General features: G+C 48.6%; 2 protein-coding genes across 4 annotated transcripts; one reads left to right on the forward strand and one right to left on the reverse strand.

Moving 5' to 3' along the window:
• Nucleotides 1-204: 204 nt before the first annotated feature.
• Cog8 (component of oligomeric golgi complex 8) lies at nucleotides 205-11,387 on the reverse strand. 3 transcript variants are annotated; one of them, XM_036188370.1, is made up of 6 exons: nucleotides 10,911-11,387; nucleotides 8,049-8,256; nucleotides 6,126-6,953; nucleotides 4,628-4,796; nucleotides 2,531-2,707; nucleotides 220-929 (listed from the first exon to the last, which is right to left on the reverse strand). In XM_036188370.1, exons 1-6 carry the CDS (start codon nucleotides 11,303-11,305, stop codon nucleotides 772-774), a joined length of 1,935 nt encoding a protein of 644 aa, XP_036044263.1. In that variant the 5' UTR covers nucleotides 11,306-11,387; the 3' UTR covers nucleotides 220-771. The 3 variants fall into 3 exon arrangements, with proteins under 3 accessions (XP_036044262.1, XP_036044263.1, XP_036044260.1); XM_036188367.1 differs by lacking the exon at nucleotides 220-929 and having other exon boundaries at nucleotides 2,239-2,707; XM_036188369.1 differs by lacking the exons at nucleotides 2,531-2,707; nucleotides 4,628-4,796; nucleotides 6,126-6,953; nucleotides 8,049-8,256; nucleotides 10,911-11,387 and adding an exon at nucleotides 1,599-2,390 and having other exon boundaries at nucleotides 205-929.
• A 122-nt stretch (nucleotides 11,388-11,509) lies between these two features.
• Nucleotides 11,510-13,269, forward strand: Nip7 (nucleolar pre-rRNA processing protein NIP7). Its single transcript, XM_036188371.1, has 5 exons — nucleotides 11,510-11,645; nucleotides 11,751-11,837; nucleotides 11,924-12,062; nucleotides 12,577-12,717; nucleotides 12,901-13,269. Exons 1-5 carry the CDS (start codon nucleotides 11,590-11,592, stop codon nucleotides 13,018-13,020), a joined length of 543 nt encoding a protein of 180 aa, XP_036044264.1. The 5' UTR covers nucleotides 11,510-11,589; the 3' UTR covers nucleotides 13,021-13,269.
• The last annotated feature ends 1,933 nt before the right edge of the window (nucleotides 13,270-15,202 follow it).

Below are 15,202 nucleotides of genomic sequence, written 5' to 3' on the forward strand. Positions count from 1 at the left end.
CTTTTTTAAAAATTTTGTTTTGCAGGGTTAGGGGTTTAGCTCAATGGTAGAGCGCTTGCCTAGCAAGCACAAGGCCCTGGGTTCGATCCTCAGCTCCGAGGGAATTTTTTTTTTTTTTCTTTCGAGACAGGGTTTCTCTGTGTATACCTGACCATCCTGGAACTCACTCTGTAGCCCAGGCTGGCCTCAAACTCAAGAAATTCAACTGCTCTCCCTTCCAAGTGCTGGGATTAAAGACTCGTGCTGCCGCTGCTTGAAAAGCAAGTACTCTTTAACCTAACTGTCAAGTCATCCCTCCCTGATTAACGTTTTTTGTTGTTGTTTTGTTTTTGAGACAGTCTCACTATGTACCTCTGGGTAGCCTCAAACATCAGCCTGTCTCTGCCCGCAGAGTGCTACCACACCCAAACTTCACCTGTGTTTGACGACAACTTCCAGATGCTGGATACATTATCAAGCATTGGCTGCGTGGGTAGACCGTGTCTCATGAAGTACATTTGTACTGAGAATGTTTACCTGCCCACGTCTTTGTATGCAGAATTGTCAGAAAGTACCCCGACCCCTTCTTCAAGGGTGTATTTCTACTCATGCTGTAATGGACTCTGTCCAAGTCGGATTTCAGGACAAGCATTTTGTCACCTTCCTTTACCTCAGTCCACTGTTTACTGTCAGATTAGAACCAATTCCAAGCTGAAGCACAAAAGATGTGCCCACCTTAACCTGAAATGTCTCCAGGCCAGTTTTCCAGACCCTCAGTCAAGCAAGAGAGCGTCAGTCATTCACCTCCATCCAGTGGAGATTGGTAAATGTCCCACTGTCCATTTTGTCAATGAACAGGCAGCCCTGCAAATGATCCATCTCATGCTGGATGATTCGGGCGGTCCACCCACTTGCTGACCACACCACTGGCTCTCCTCTTGGGTCCAGTCCTGCAAAGGAAGTTACAGGCTGGCTGAGGTGAGGGTTTGCTGAATGTCCTTAACCTCCTGTCCCTGTTTCCTGATTCCTGCCTTGGCTGTGCCTGTTTGTATCCTATCTACAGAGGCAACATCTGAAAGTGAATGTGGACAACAGCCTTATCCCTCCTACAAAGGATACCTCAGCGTCATTCAATGCCAACTTTTATTCAGCCTGATTCCCAGCTCTACTACAGGGCAAGGATAAGAAATCCTCATGCTGAGGCACTTCCCTCCTCAAAGTTCTTCTCAGGCGCTGTCTATCAAAGCTGTTTCAGCTTGGCACAGTAGCAAATAATAACCCGTTCTATAAAACAATGTGGGATGACTTGTTGCCCTAGTGTGGATAAAGCTGGGTCCCACTTTCTTACACAAGCCCACCATGACAGTTAAAATAGGAAAAACGTGTGATACAGACACACATACACGGGAATCTATACATACCTATAAGAGAGGAGGGACAGACCCTGACAGACCCCCTATCTAAGTAGTAGCCTCCCAGCTTGGCATCCTGCCATCCATCTAAGCGGGTTTCACCCTGCTCTTCTGTCAGCCCTGAGTTCCCGGTGCTCCTGGGTCCTGCTGTTTGCAGTCTCCGGCTAAGGAGAGCACAGTCACCCTGCCGCCACCCCGTGCCCTGACCTGAGATCTGCACGGCCTGGAAGCGAGGCACACACGCCAGGAAACCGGAGACGCTCTCGCAGCCCTCAGGGAAGGTGACCAAGCGGCTGTCCAGCACCCTCAGGCTGGGGTTCACCAGCACCCGAAGCGGGAAGGGCTCCATCTGACGCAGCTCACGCAGGCGCGGTGAGAAGGTGCGGAAGAGCGCGTCGGGGAACTCGAGGGCCAGCACTTGCAGCGGCACCCCCAGCTGCGGCGCACTGAGGCCCAGGCAGCCGCGCCGCCGCATCACCTGCACCAGCAGCCCCACCAGCCGCTGCAGCTCCGGCCCCGCCAGCTGCGCGGGTTCCACCGGGGCCGCCACGGCGCGCAGCACCGGGTCCCCGACCTGGCACACGCGCGTGTATGGCGGCTGCGGCGCGCCCCACACGAGGCGCCTCAGGTACCGCCAGTAGGAGCGCGTGCGTGCGGGGCCCTCGAGGCCGGCCGACGAGCTGCAGCCCCGCGCCCGGCTCAGCGGGACCCGCGCCGCCACCAGCAGCCCACCCAGCAGCCCCATGGCGCCGAAACCGCGCCGCCTCCCGCTGGCGCCAGGGATGCCGGGACGTGTAGTTCCCGCGCGACTTGGGGCACCCGCCCTCCGAGAGAGCAGCCAGGTGGCGACAGTCGGTCGGATTTATTAAAGCTCCCACATACCACAGTGCCCCACGATATCCTAGGCGAAGCAGTCTCAGCCTGCACACACGCGGCGACCTTCCCTCTCCAGATAACCCCGCAGCTCTGGGCCTTTAGTGCTGCTCCCCGGTCTGGGTGCCCGGACACTGCCTAGGGCTCCTCCCCCGGCGGCTGCGCCGGCAGCGGCTCCCCCTCCCCTGGCTCCCCAGGCAGCGGCTCCCCTGGATCGCTCCTCTCTGATCCGCCCTCAGGGGCCGCCGAAGTCACTGGCTCCAGGCCGGGCTGCTCCGCAGAAGGCTCTAGCGCTGGAACCCCGAGGTCAGGCACTAGCTCCTGGTCATCTAGACAGAAGACTGTCTCTCTTTTAGGCAGGATAAAGGCGAGAGGCTCCTGGATGGCGCTGATGTTCACATGCCCAAGGGTTCCGTGCTTGGAGAGCTGGGTGGGTGAGATGCCTGACCCAGATGGTAGGAAAAAACGAAATGGGAAAAAGTCATTAAATTCAACTTAGAGAGCACGGCGGGGGGGGGGGGGGGGGGGGGGGACACAATTACATACTCCAATCCAGCAAGAGCATGTTTGTACTAATGGAAAGAATGCTATTATACTGGAGCCCCACAGAAACATGGGTGGGCCAGAGCCAGGAGACACTAGAGTCCTGGGCTAGACACAAGAGAAAGGGCTAAGCCAAGGAGGAGAACAGCTACCCTTATCGAAGGTCATGCGCCTCGCCTCACACCACTCCAAAAAAAAATCTATAACTGAAGAAAAATATTTTTGACTGGTCTTATTTTTATTTTTTGAGACAGGGTCTCTCTACATGGCACTGGCTGTCCTGGAATTCACGATCTTGACCAGGCTGGCCTCCAACTCACAGAGATCCACCTGCTTCCTGTTTCCCAAGTCCTGGGATTAAAGGCCTGTGACACCAAGCCCAGTGAGGGAAAATTGTTGTTGTTCTTTTCTTTGTTTGCTTGTTCGTTTTGTTGTTGTTTTCAAGACAGGGTTTCTCTGTGTAGCCCTGGCTGTCTTGGAACTCACTCTGTAGACCAGGCTGCCCTCAAGTCAGATGAGCCTGCTTCTGCCTCTCAAGTGCCTAGAAAAATATTTTTAAAACCACTTCTCTAGCCAGGCACGGTGACATATGCCCTTAATCCCAGCACTTGGGAGGCAGAGGCCAGCATGATCTACAAAACGAGTTCCAGGACAGGCTCCAAAACTACAGAGAAACCCTGTCTAGAAAAAAAAAAAAAAGTAAATAAATAAAACCACTTCTCGGGTTGGGGATTTAGCTCAGTGGTAGAGTGCTTGCCTAGCCTAACCCTGAGGCCTTGGGTTCGATCCTCAGCTCCAAAAAACCACTTTTCTCCCACACTTGTAATCCTAGTGCTTAGGAGGCTGAGGCAGGCAGACTAGGGGTTCAAGGTCATCCTCCAGTATACAGTAAGGCCTACCTAGACTACATGAGTATACAGTATACAGCCTACCAGTACAGAGTATACATCCTCCAGTATATAGCCTACCTAGACTACATGAGACTCTTGTCTAAAAACAACAGAACCATTTCTCTGGTATTTTATATAAAGGGAAGCACACAATAAGTGGTTCTTTTGTGACTGGCTTCTTCCACTTCCCCAGATAATAATACAGTATATGATTCCATTTCTATACAATGTTCAGAAACGAGAGATAACAGCATTCAAAGTTTCCCGGGTACAACTGAAGTCTGCGATCTTAAGGGTGACAGACTTATAAAACAGGTACTAGTAATGGTTACCCACCTCTATATTTCCAGAAAGACACTGACTTATACTAATGTACACACTATTTATTTATGTAAATTAAACACCTGTAAGGCAATTTAAAACTTCTTACTCAAGACAGGAATGGTGGTGCGTGGCTGTAACCCTAACCCCTAGAAGGTAGAGGGAGGATGACCAGAAGTTCAAGAATGGCTTTAACTACATATTGAATTCAAGACCAGCTACGTGAGACTTAAATTAAAAATATATTCACATATACATACCCCCCACATAGACTTTACATGAATACATAATTAAAAATAATAAAAACAGGCCAGGCAGTGATGGCACACACCTTTAATCCCAACCATTCAAGAGGTTCTCTGAATTCGAGGCCAGACTGGCATATGGAGCGAGTTCCAGGGCAGCCAGAGCTAAATAAGACCCTGTCTCAAAACACCAAAAACAACAACAACAATAATAAAAGAAAACCAGAGCTAGGTGTTATGGCTCATGCCTTTAATCCCAGGATTGGAGAGACAGAGGAAGACAGATCTCTGAGTTCCAGGTCAGTCTGGGCTACACAGACCCTATAAAAAGGCAAACAATTAAAAACTCTTTCCTTTCTCTTACCTAGAGTCTGGGCTATCTGAGCTGGTGGAAAAAGGACTTGAAGACAGCGGTTCAAATAAGGAACAAGGTCTTCCAGGAAGGCAGTGCAAAACTGGACAAAGATTTCATGCTCCCCACTGCTGAATGCAGCCTCTTCGGCACGATGGAATGCCAGGATTGTTTTGGTTACCTACAAGACAAGAACGCCAACAATCAACCACAGAGGAAGTCTACTGCTGCTGCTATGTGGAAGAGCAAGCACAAGGCACAAATGTGCAGCATGAAGAAAGTTTTCACAGCTGGGCAATGAGGGCGCACGCCTTTAACCCCAGCACTCAGGAGGCAGAGGCAGGCAGATCTCTCTGAGTTCAAGGCCAGCCTGGTCTACAGAGCAAGTTCCAGGGCAGCCAGGGATACAAAGACACCTTATCTTGACAAACAAAACAAAACAAAAATAGAAAGTTACTGATTCACAACAGTACATTTCATTGCTATCTTGTTCAAATTCAGCACTGTGGTCAATAGTCACTATTGTGTGACTTCATTGGTGGATTTATGACCCAACTTGTTATGTTCTGGTATGGTTTCCAGTTCCAGTAGAAGAGCATCACGAAATACAGGAGAGATGCTCTCCTGCCAGCGCTGAGGAAGAAGCAGCCATGTTGTGAGCTATCTGTGATACATGGTCTCTAGGAGCTGAGGACCTCAGTTCTGTAAATTTTCCAATGGCACAGATTAACACCTGGCAACTGGAATGAGCCTCTAACAGCCCAGAGCTCTAACTCCAATAGATGCCTGGACTCAGCTGACACCTTGAATACAACCTGTGAGACCCTGAGCAGAGGACCCAGAGACAGTGTCCCTGGACTCCTGGCTCACAGAACTGGATGATATATGTACTGTTTCAAGCTGCTGAGTTCTTGGGAATCTGGTATCAAGCAATAGACTGTGCATGCTGAATGACTGCTACAGGTACTCTACTTCACAGCTTCTTCCAGGATCATCTCTGCTGTGGAATAATCCTTTTGTGCACTGTGAAGATTTGTCACTCTGATTGGTTTAATAAAGAAGCTGACTGCCCAACAGCTGAACAGGGTAAGGTTAGGCAGGAGAGCCAAACTGAGGATACTGGGATGAAGAAGGATGGAGTCAGAAGATTGTCCAGAGATGCCAGGAGAAGAAAGATGAGCATGCCGTACTGAGAAAAGGTACCAAGTCATGTGGCAGAGTGTAGATAAGAAATATGGGTTAATTGAAATGTTAGCTAGTAACAAGCCTGAGCTATTGGCCGAACATTTATAATTAATATAATCCTCAGTGTGTTTATTTGGGAGCTTCTGGCAGGATAGAAACTTCTGCCTATACATCCCCACAAAGAGTCATCAATCATCAGAGCTGCTCGATCAGAAAAACCCTTAAGACCACACTAAACCTCTGAAAGTCAGCAGGCACCTGGTTTAATACAAAAGCCTGGCTGGCTTTTAACAAAGGCAGATCAAGGTCACAGAAAGTTACCCACCTTGGCAAGGGCATCCTCCAAGGCCTGAGTCACATCCTGTGCTAGGGCCACAGGACAGCAGAGACGAAGATCATTGAAAGCAACCAAAATGTTGTTGAGGAAGCAGGCAAGGGGTGGAAAGTCTAAGAGCACCATTGGTGGCTGCAACGTCCCTGGTTGTGTGGCTGGCACTGCAGTAGGCATGTTACTGCTACCCAGGATGGCTGCAGCTGAGATGAGGGTGTAGGAAGTCATTTCATCCTGGAATTTCTCCACTGCTTCCTCAACTGCTTTCTGGAAAGTGTTGATTGCCACCCTCTGGAAAACAGGAGCCAACTGGCCCCGGAAATCAGCTCCCACTCGGCTAAAGGACAGCCCAAAGTACATGCACTGGCCTAGCAGAGAGTCCAATCGACCACCTATACCCCGGTTAAGGTCGGTCTCTAGCACCTGCAGGAACTGTGAGATTTTCTGCAGCACCCAGCCATGGAAGATGGCACTCTCATTCACAGTGTACTCTCCCATGGCAGGTGGCAGCAAGGGGTCCTCATCTGAGAAGATGGCACGGTACTGGGTGATGATATCAAAGAGGTGGACCCGGCAGGCCTCAATGGTTTTTGTGATATGGAAGTAAGGATCATCATTAGGGATAGCAGTCAGGATGGAGCGAAGCCAAGCATCCCGAGCCTGAAGAAACTTCACCCTCAGCTCAGCCTCAGTGAAGACATCCATGCGCCGAAGATAGCCAATGACACGCAGGCAGGCCGGGAGCTGGATGTTAGTCCTCAGTTGCTGGATCAGCTGGCTTAGCATCAGCTGCATGGACTGGCGCACTTCATTCACAATGCTCTGACAATACAGATACACTGAGTCACAACACACTGGGAAAAAATACTTTGGAACTCATCCTACTAACCCTAGACACTGGAGGCCAACATTCTTATGGCTCTCCTGACATACAGTGGATTTCTAAAGCTTACACCTGCAGGTTTACAAAGATCTGCTTCCATAACTAACTCTCTTGCTCAAAAATCCTCCTAGGATTCCCCATCACAATCAACAAACTCCCAACTACTGACCATGATCTCCAGGCCCTGCCTGATTCTCCAGCTTCACCTGCTTCCTAATGCCCCAGCCTTTCTCACGATAGTCCAGTAAGAGTGGCTGGTTTGGGACTCCAATTCTTCCCATCTCACCTGTTTTACTTCTCCTGCTTCTTGTTTTGCTGACTCCCTAGACCTCCAAGTGCCAGTTCTTTCTCTTCCTGACCATGCCAGCAAAGCAGTACTCCAATAACTGTTTCCAGCCTCTAGTCCCCAATTCACTTTCCTTTTGGTTTTTTGAGATAATCTCAGCAAGCTGGCCTCAAACTCACTAAGTAGTTAAGCTTGAACTCCTGATTGATCCTCGTCTCCACCTTCCAGGCATACCCCGTCATACCTGCCTGGCTTTCTCTGGCTCATTTCAGATATTTACCAATATCTGCAATATTATTGTCAATTATCAGACGTTCACTAAAATAGAAACTTCATGAGAGCCATGGCCTTGAATGCTTTGTTCACATGGTATTCCCAGTTCCTAAGTTAGTGTCTGGCACATGAGTAATATGATCTTTGTCCGGGTGGTAGCGGTGCACGTCTTTAATCCCAGCACTAGGAAGGCAGGGGCAAGTGGATCTCTGTGAGTTCGAGGTCAGCCTGGTCTAGAGTGAGTTCCAGGACTAGCCAGGACTACACAAAGAAACCCTGTCTCAAAAAAAAACAACAACAACAACAACAACAAAAGATCTTTGAATGAGTGAGCCAGTATCTTCTGTTCAGCTTACCTGGCTGGCAGAAATTGATAAGAAATATGCAAAGGCTTCTACTTAAAACCTTAGTCACAATTACAGAACTAATGATTACAAGCTCACCAGCTTGAGGGCCCTCTGGGCAAGTTGTCTACCTGGATGACAGGGATGGAGGAGTATTTCCTTTCCAGTCGTCGGACATAGGCTGCAAGCTCCAGGGCCTCTTCATAGTAGCTGTTTCGGACACAAGTGTCCATAAGCTGAGGAATTTCTAAAATCTCCAGGATTTCTGTGTGCCGGTTTAGAGTCAGGGTGTTCATCCGCCGGTTAGAGCTGATCTCCTCGGCCTCCTTCACAAAGTTCCTAGAACCAATTAGGAAAAAGATCTCATTGCTTTGCACACTAGGTAGTTACCAAGCATTTACTGGGCACTGGCTTGATGGTTTCTTTAAAGTCTTCATACAGGGCTGGGTGTGGTGGTATACTCCCTGATCCCCAGCCTTCCAGAGGCTGAGGCTGGTATGAGTTCATGGCTATCTTTACCTACATAGTGAGTTACAGACCAGCCAGGGATACATAGGAAGAACCTGTCTCATTTTGTCTCATTTTCCTCACATCAAACCTATAACTCCTATTATACTTGAAGAAATTTTTTTGTTGTTTTTTTGAGACAGGGTTTCTGTGCATAGCCCTGGCTATCCTGGAACTCTCGCTGTAGACAAGGCTGGCCACAAACTCACAGATTTGCCTGCCTGTGCCTCCCAAGTGCTGGGATCAAAGGTGTGCACCACTACCACCTAGCTAAAGAAAAAAATATTTAATTTTTAAAATTATTTATTATGTGTACAGTATTCTGTCTACATGTACATCTGCATGATAGAAGAGGATACCAGATCTCATTACAGATGGTTGTGAACCACTATGTGGTTGCTGGGAATTGAACTCAGGACCTCTGAAAGAGCAGCCAGTGCTTTTAACCTCTAAGCCATCTCTCCAGCCCAAGAAAAAATTTTAATACTTTATTTTATGTGTGAGTGTGTCAGATCCCCTGGAACTGGAGTTATAGACAGTTGCAAGCTGCCATGTGGGTGCTGGGAGTTGAACCTGGGTCCTATGGAAGAGCAGTCAGTGCTCTTAACCGCTGAGTCATTTCTCCAGCCCCTTGAAGAAACCTCTAACTGAAGGTTTAAGAAACTTCAAGATCATATCGTTAATTGATGGCTTACATGAAGTCATCAAGATAGCTCAGAGGGTAAAGGTGCCTGGTACCTGCCAACAAGCCTGCTGACCTGAGTTTGATCCACAGATTCCATATAATGGAAGGAGAGAACCCACTTCCACAGCGCACATGGTGGCACTCATCTCCCTCCATGTAACTTTTAAAATGGCTTGTAGATCTGGACTGGGTGTCACATTGGGACTGAACTGCTCTGGATCTCATGAAGAAGGACTAGTTATGGCAAGATACTTGGCCTCTCTGGACTGGTCTCTTCATTGGTTAAATAGTAAGAAGACCCATCTCACAAAGGTATGAAAGTTTAGAGACAGATACCAGGGGGTGGTGGTGGCACATGCCTGTAATCCCAGCACTCGGGAGGCAGAGCCAGGTAGATCTCTGTGAGTTCAAGGGCAGCCTGGTCTACAGAGTAAGTTCCAGGAAAGCTACACAAAGAAACCTTGTCTCAGAAGAAAAAAAAAAAAAAAAAAAAAAAGAAAGTTAGACAGGCAAAATGACATGTATGAGGCTGGGTGGCAGTGGTGGCACACCCCTTTAATCTGAGCACTTGGGAAGCAGAGGCAGGCAGATCTCTGAGTTTGAGGCCAGCCTGATCTACAGAGGGAGTTCCAGGACAGCCAGGGCTACACAGAGAAACCTTGTTTTAGAGGGGGAAAAAAAAAAAAAAAAAAAAAAAAAAAGACATTTATGAAGTACACAGGACCTGACACAAAGTAAATGTATAAAAAAAGTAAACAAATTCCTCACTAGCTAATATTGGGGATGCAAAGACAGCTCAGCAGTCACTGCTCTTGCAGGGAACTCAGGTTTAGGTCCCAGCACACATATTAAGTGGCTCACAACCACTCCAGTCCCAGGGGAATCTGACACCCCCTTCTGTCATCCTGGGGCACACATGGTGCTCAGACATACACGCAGGCAAAACGCTCATACACATATTTTTGATAGCTACTAATATTTTCCTAATGGAGTACTAACTAGCCTACAAGGCACACTCTTGCCCCAAGATTCCCTCAGGCCTTAATGTAACGTGTTGCCGTTCAACTTTGTTCTTCCTCTTTAACTTTCTCCACTTCTCTAAAGTAATTCCAGAGACTGCCTTTAGGAAGTCCTGAATCTCTTTTCAGGCCTAGAGGGTACAAAGGCTGTTTGAAATATCCAAAAGCTCTAAAGGAGAACTGAGCTAGAATCACATAAGGCAAGATAGCTCAAAAAGGAAACTTTTTTGACGACCTATGATGTTCCCCGATAGGATTTCCATTTCAGTTAGCCTCATATCGATGAAAGTTTCAAAGCAGATAGCCTCCAGCCCAATCTGTTGAATATCCCTAATTACAAAGGTGCATATATATTAAACTGCCATCTTTATAGTATTAACTGCCGGGCCCATTGAACTGCTTTGCACAGGTTTCTGATTGTTTTGTTTCGATACAATGTCTCGTGTAGCTCAGGATGGCCTGAACTCAATACTCAGACTTGGATGATGAGCTTGCGCTTCAAGTGCCGGGATCACAGCTTGTGTCCACAAGACTGGCTGGATGCGTATCATTATTTAACACAACAGCCTACGAGGGAGGGCTGGACTCCTTGGCTTCCAAATTCTGACTCGGTAACTTACTAGCTGTGTTCTTGGACAAGTCTCTTCGGCTTCCTCGTCTGTAAAATAACAACGACAGAGCACCTACCTAGAGAGCTGCTCTGTGCTCTACGTACGGGTCAGCTATGTCTAGCATCCTGTCGGCTACAGCTAATGGGCCTGTCGGCATTAGGCCGGCCGCACCTGCAGCTCTGCTGAAAGCTGGGCAATCGGTCGAGCAGGTGACCGAGGGACGTCTCCACGTCGCCGAAGAGGCGGTGGATGCGCTCGGTGCACTCGGCACCGCGAATGAACGTCTTGTAATTGGCGAAGGCCAGGTCGCGCGTCTGCTGCAGCAGCTGGGCCCGCTCCTCCGCCAAGCGCTCGGGCTCGCGTCGCAACCGGTCCAGCCCCGAGCCGCTCAACTCCCGGAGGTAGCGGCCCACGTCAGGCCGCTCACGCCACTGGGCCTCAGGGAAGCGGTCGCGGAACAGCGACGCCAGGAGTCCTTCATCTTCTACCTCCCCCAGCGCGGCCGCCGTGGCCGTCGCCGTGGCCGAAGCAGAACCGGAGGACTGGAGAGTCACAGCGGCGGCCATCTTCCCGGCAACCCCGTCACTTCCTCTCCGGACCCGGTGAGGGCGCTGGTTTCGCGCCTGGAACCGGAAACAGTTGGGAAAGACGTCCTTTCTCTATGGTTTCTCACCCAGCCAGCTTTCCGGTCCCCGGAGGTCCTCCCAGCTAGGGGGCACTAGCACAAAAGAACACGTGGCATTGGGGGGCTAGAAAGGCACGCTTTGGTGTTGCCAGGAAGCGGGGTAAGGCGACTTCCGCTTCCGCCTCTCCGGGCACGAGGATCCTGGGAGCCAAGCTAGCGGGAAAAATGCGGCCCTTGACCGAAGACGAGACCCGAGTAATGTTCGAGAAGATTGCGAAATAGTAGGAACCCGAGAGGCGGACGAGGGACGGGCGTGCGGGGCGCGGGGCCGCGGCACCGGGGCGGGACGGCCGCGGCGTAACTTCCAGTCTTCTTTTTGCCCTCAGCATCGGGGAGAATCTACAGCTCCTGGTGGACAGGCCCGACGGCACCTACTGTTTCCGGCTGCACAACGACCGGGTGTACTATGTGAGGTGAGGTGGGGCTTGGTGCGTCCCGGGCTGGAGGCCTGCGTCCCTCAGTGGCCGTCACCTGGCACCTTCCTCCCTCCACCTTGTAGTGAGATGATCCTGAAGCTGGCAGCCAACATCTCCGGGGATAAGCTAGTGTCACTGGGGACGTGTTTTGGAAAGTTTACCAAGACCCACAAGTTCCGGTTGCACGTTACAGCCCTCGATTACCTTGCACCTTATGCCAAGGTATGTGGGGCTGGTCTCCATTTGGCCACCGGGGATGATGTCAAGGTTGACAGCTAGGTCAGAGCACAGATTCCCTTTTCCTCGAGTTCCTGACAGCGTCAGCACAAGGAGATGTTTGTAGGTGTAGCTGCTTGGACGTGCTTAGGAAGGGATATGGGCCTGAGAATGCCATGTTGCTGCATAGCCTACGTACCTGTAGGAAAACAGAAGCCTCCACAGTGCCCGCTGGTCATCAGAAAGCAGATATAAGTGGCTGTGAGGAGAATGATCCTGGGGCCCCCAAACCCCCCAGAAAACTGTTCAGCTGTCCGTTCTATAAATTGCTTATAATGTTGAGATGTGGAGCCGAGGAAGGAACTCCATGACGAAAGATACAAAGATCAGGGTCCAAACAGTTTAAAGAGAAAGTGTCTGCTTGTCTGTTTCCCACCTCCTTAAACACAGAAGCAGCAGCCCCCCTGCCCCCAGGGATATAAGTAGCATTTTCGTCTCTTGGTTTCTAACCCTCTTTCAGTATAAAGTGTGGATAAAGCCCGGAGCAGAGCAGTCCTTCTTATATGGAAACCATGTGTTGAAATCCGGTCTGGGTCGAATCACTGAAAACACTTCTCAGTACCAGGGAGTAGTGGTTTACTCCATGGCAGACATTCCTTTGGTGAGTAGAGATGGTGGCCATCACCAATACCAAGCACCTTTTGAAAAGGATGTTGTTTGAGTTGGTGCACCTGTGAGACTTAACTTCTCAGCACCCTGTGAGTTTCTCAGAGATACAACTGTTTTAGCTTGTTTGATTTTATTTATTTTGTGAGTAGATTGGTGTCTGTTCTTTCAATTCTAGGGTTTTGGGGTAGCAGCAAAGTCTACTCAAGACTGCAGAAAAGTGGACCCCATGGCAATTGTGGTGTTTCATCAAGCAGACATTGGAGAATACGTACGCCACGAAGAGACATTGACTTAGGATGGTCTTCCCGAGACCTTTTTGCTGTGTGAGAGGACTTAGCTGTTTCCTGTGTGTGCAAACATCATGTTGAATTTGGAGAACACTGATACATGCACCTTGGATTCTTACTCAACAGAAATGGCTTAAAAATAGGGTTTCAGGCCCTCTAGAGGCAAAAGCAGGTGAATCACAAGTATAAGACCCGCTTGGGCTACTTGGCAAGTTCAAGGCTAGCCTGGGCTACCTAGTGAGACCCTGTCTCAAAAATCTAAAACAAACAACCCCCAAAGCTGTCAAATGTTTGTGTTTCTGTTCTCTATCGTCGTCAACTGTTTGCATCAGCAGACTTGTTCTGATAACAAGTTCTAAGTTACTGCACTAAGGACAGGGGCGGTTTTATTGTTATCTGTGATAACACTGTTTTCCAGCCTAGTAATAGCATATCTTTCTACTATTTTTTTAATGTCATTAAAGATAGAAACAGCCATATAAGAATAGTAGGCTATGCCTGTGATTTTACAGATGGAATTTAGTAAAAATAATATATGCAGCTCAGCCATTTTTCTTGTTGGTAAGTGGTGAATGGTGTGGAAGAGCCTATATCAAGCCTCATTCCTGCCACCTGCCAGTTGTGTGGCATTGGACCAGTTACTCCACCTGGACAGGCTCCATTTTCTTCCTTTGTTAGGGAACTACTCAACTGCTGAGTGTGGTTGTGCACACCTTTAATTCCAGCACCAGGGATGCAGAGGCAGATGGATCTCTGTGGATTCGAGGCCAGCCTGGTCTACAAAGGGAGTTCCTGCCAGCCTAAAAAAACAAACTGCAAACCCACAAAACTGGAAAAACACCTTTAATCATCAGTGTAACGGCAGTATTCAGAATTAATGTTTGTAAAGTATATAACATAGGATCTGGCAAACAGATGTGAATAAATACTGAAGTATGTTTTTAAAAGGGTTTTACATTTATTTTTTGTATGTGAATGTTTTGTCTGCATGTATGTATGTGTGTGCACCTTGACATGGAGGCCAAAAGAGGGTCTTGGATTCCCTGGAGCTAGAGTTACATGTAGTTAGAAATTTTCCTATTAGGATTCATGTAACAGTTACAGATGTGTATGAGCCACCGTGGGGGTGTTTGGAACCAAACTGGGTCTCCTCCAAGAGCAGCCTGTGCTTTTAAACCATTAAACGTCTCTCCAATCCCCATTTTTAAAAATTGCATGTGTGCCCAGCATGTCGGCACACACCTTTAATCCCAGCACTCAGGAGACAGAGGCAGGCGGATATCTGAGTTCAAAGCCAGTAGTCTATATAGTGAGTTCCAAGACAGCTAGGCTATGTAGAGGAACGCTGCTGTCTCAAAAGAAAAGCTGTGTGTGGGAGTATATTCCACTTGGATACAAGTGACCTCAGGCCAGAAGAGGGCGTTGGATTCCCTGGAGCTGGAGTTAAAGGCAGTTGTAAGCTGCCCTGTGTTGGTGTGTTGGGAAACAAACTCCTGTCCTCTGAAACAGATGGCTCTTGACTTCTGAGCCATCTTCCCTGCCTGTGTTGAAATGTTTTTGTTACATTATTTTAATTGAAACAGGGTCCCACTATCTTGACAGGCTTGGAACTTGCTCAAGTGTAGACTAGGATGGCTTTGAACTCAGAGATCCATCTGCCTCTTAAGTGCAGGAATCAAATGGGTGAACTGCACTGGGCTCAACACAATTTTTTTTTCTTTCTTTTTCTTTTTTTTTTTTTTTTTTGAGACGGTTTCTCTGTGTGGTCCTGCCTGGCCTGGCCTTGAACTCAAAGAGATCCACCTGCCTCTGCCTCCTGAGTGCTGGGTTCAAAGGTGCACACTACCACTACCCAGCGTCTTTTTTATTTTAGATACAATTAGACACAATTTAGATACAATTTTCTCACATTGTATCTAAGTTGGTCTGAAACACTGTAGTCAGCCTCTCAAGTGATGGATGGTATTGTAAGTCTGTGTCACCACACCTAGTTTCCAAAGGTAACATCCTTTAAAGAAAAGTATTTTGAGCCACAGAAAGGCACTGTAAGGCCAGCAAGATAGCTCAGTGGGTAGGCTGGTGGTATGGATAAGGACATAGGCCACCAAGCTGTCCCAGTTCAGTCTCAGACAAGGTAGAGAGAAGGAATGCTGACCTTTACAGCCCTATACAATGGATTAAAAATCCTTT

This window comes from Onychomys torridus, chromosome 5 (genome assembly GCF_903995425.1).
Source record: "Onychomys torridus chromosome 5, mOncTor1.1, whole genome shotgun sequence".
Taxonomy (NCBI): Eukaryota; Metazoa; Chordata; class Mammalia; order Rodentia; family Cricetidae; genus Onychomys; species Onychomys torridus.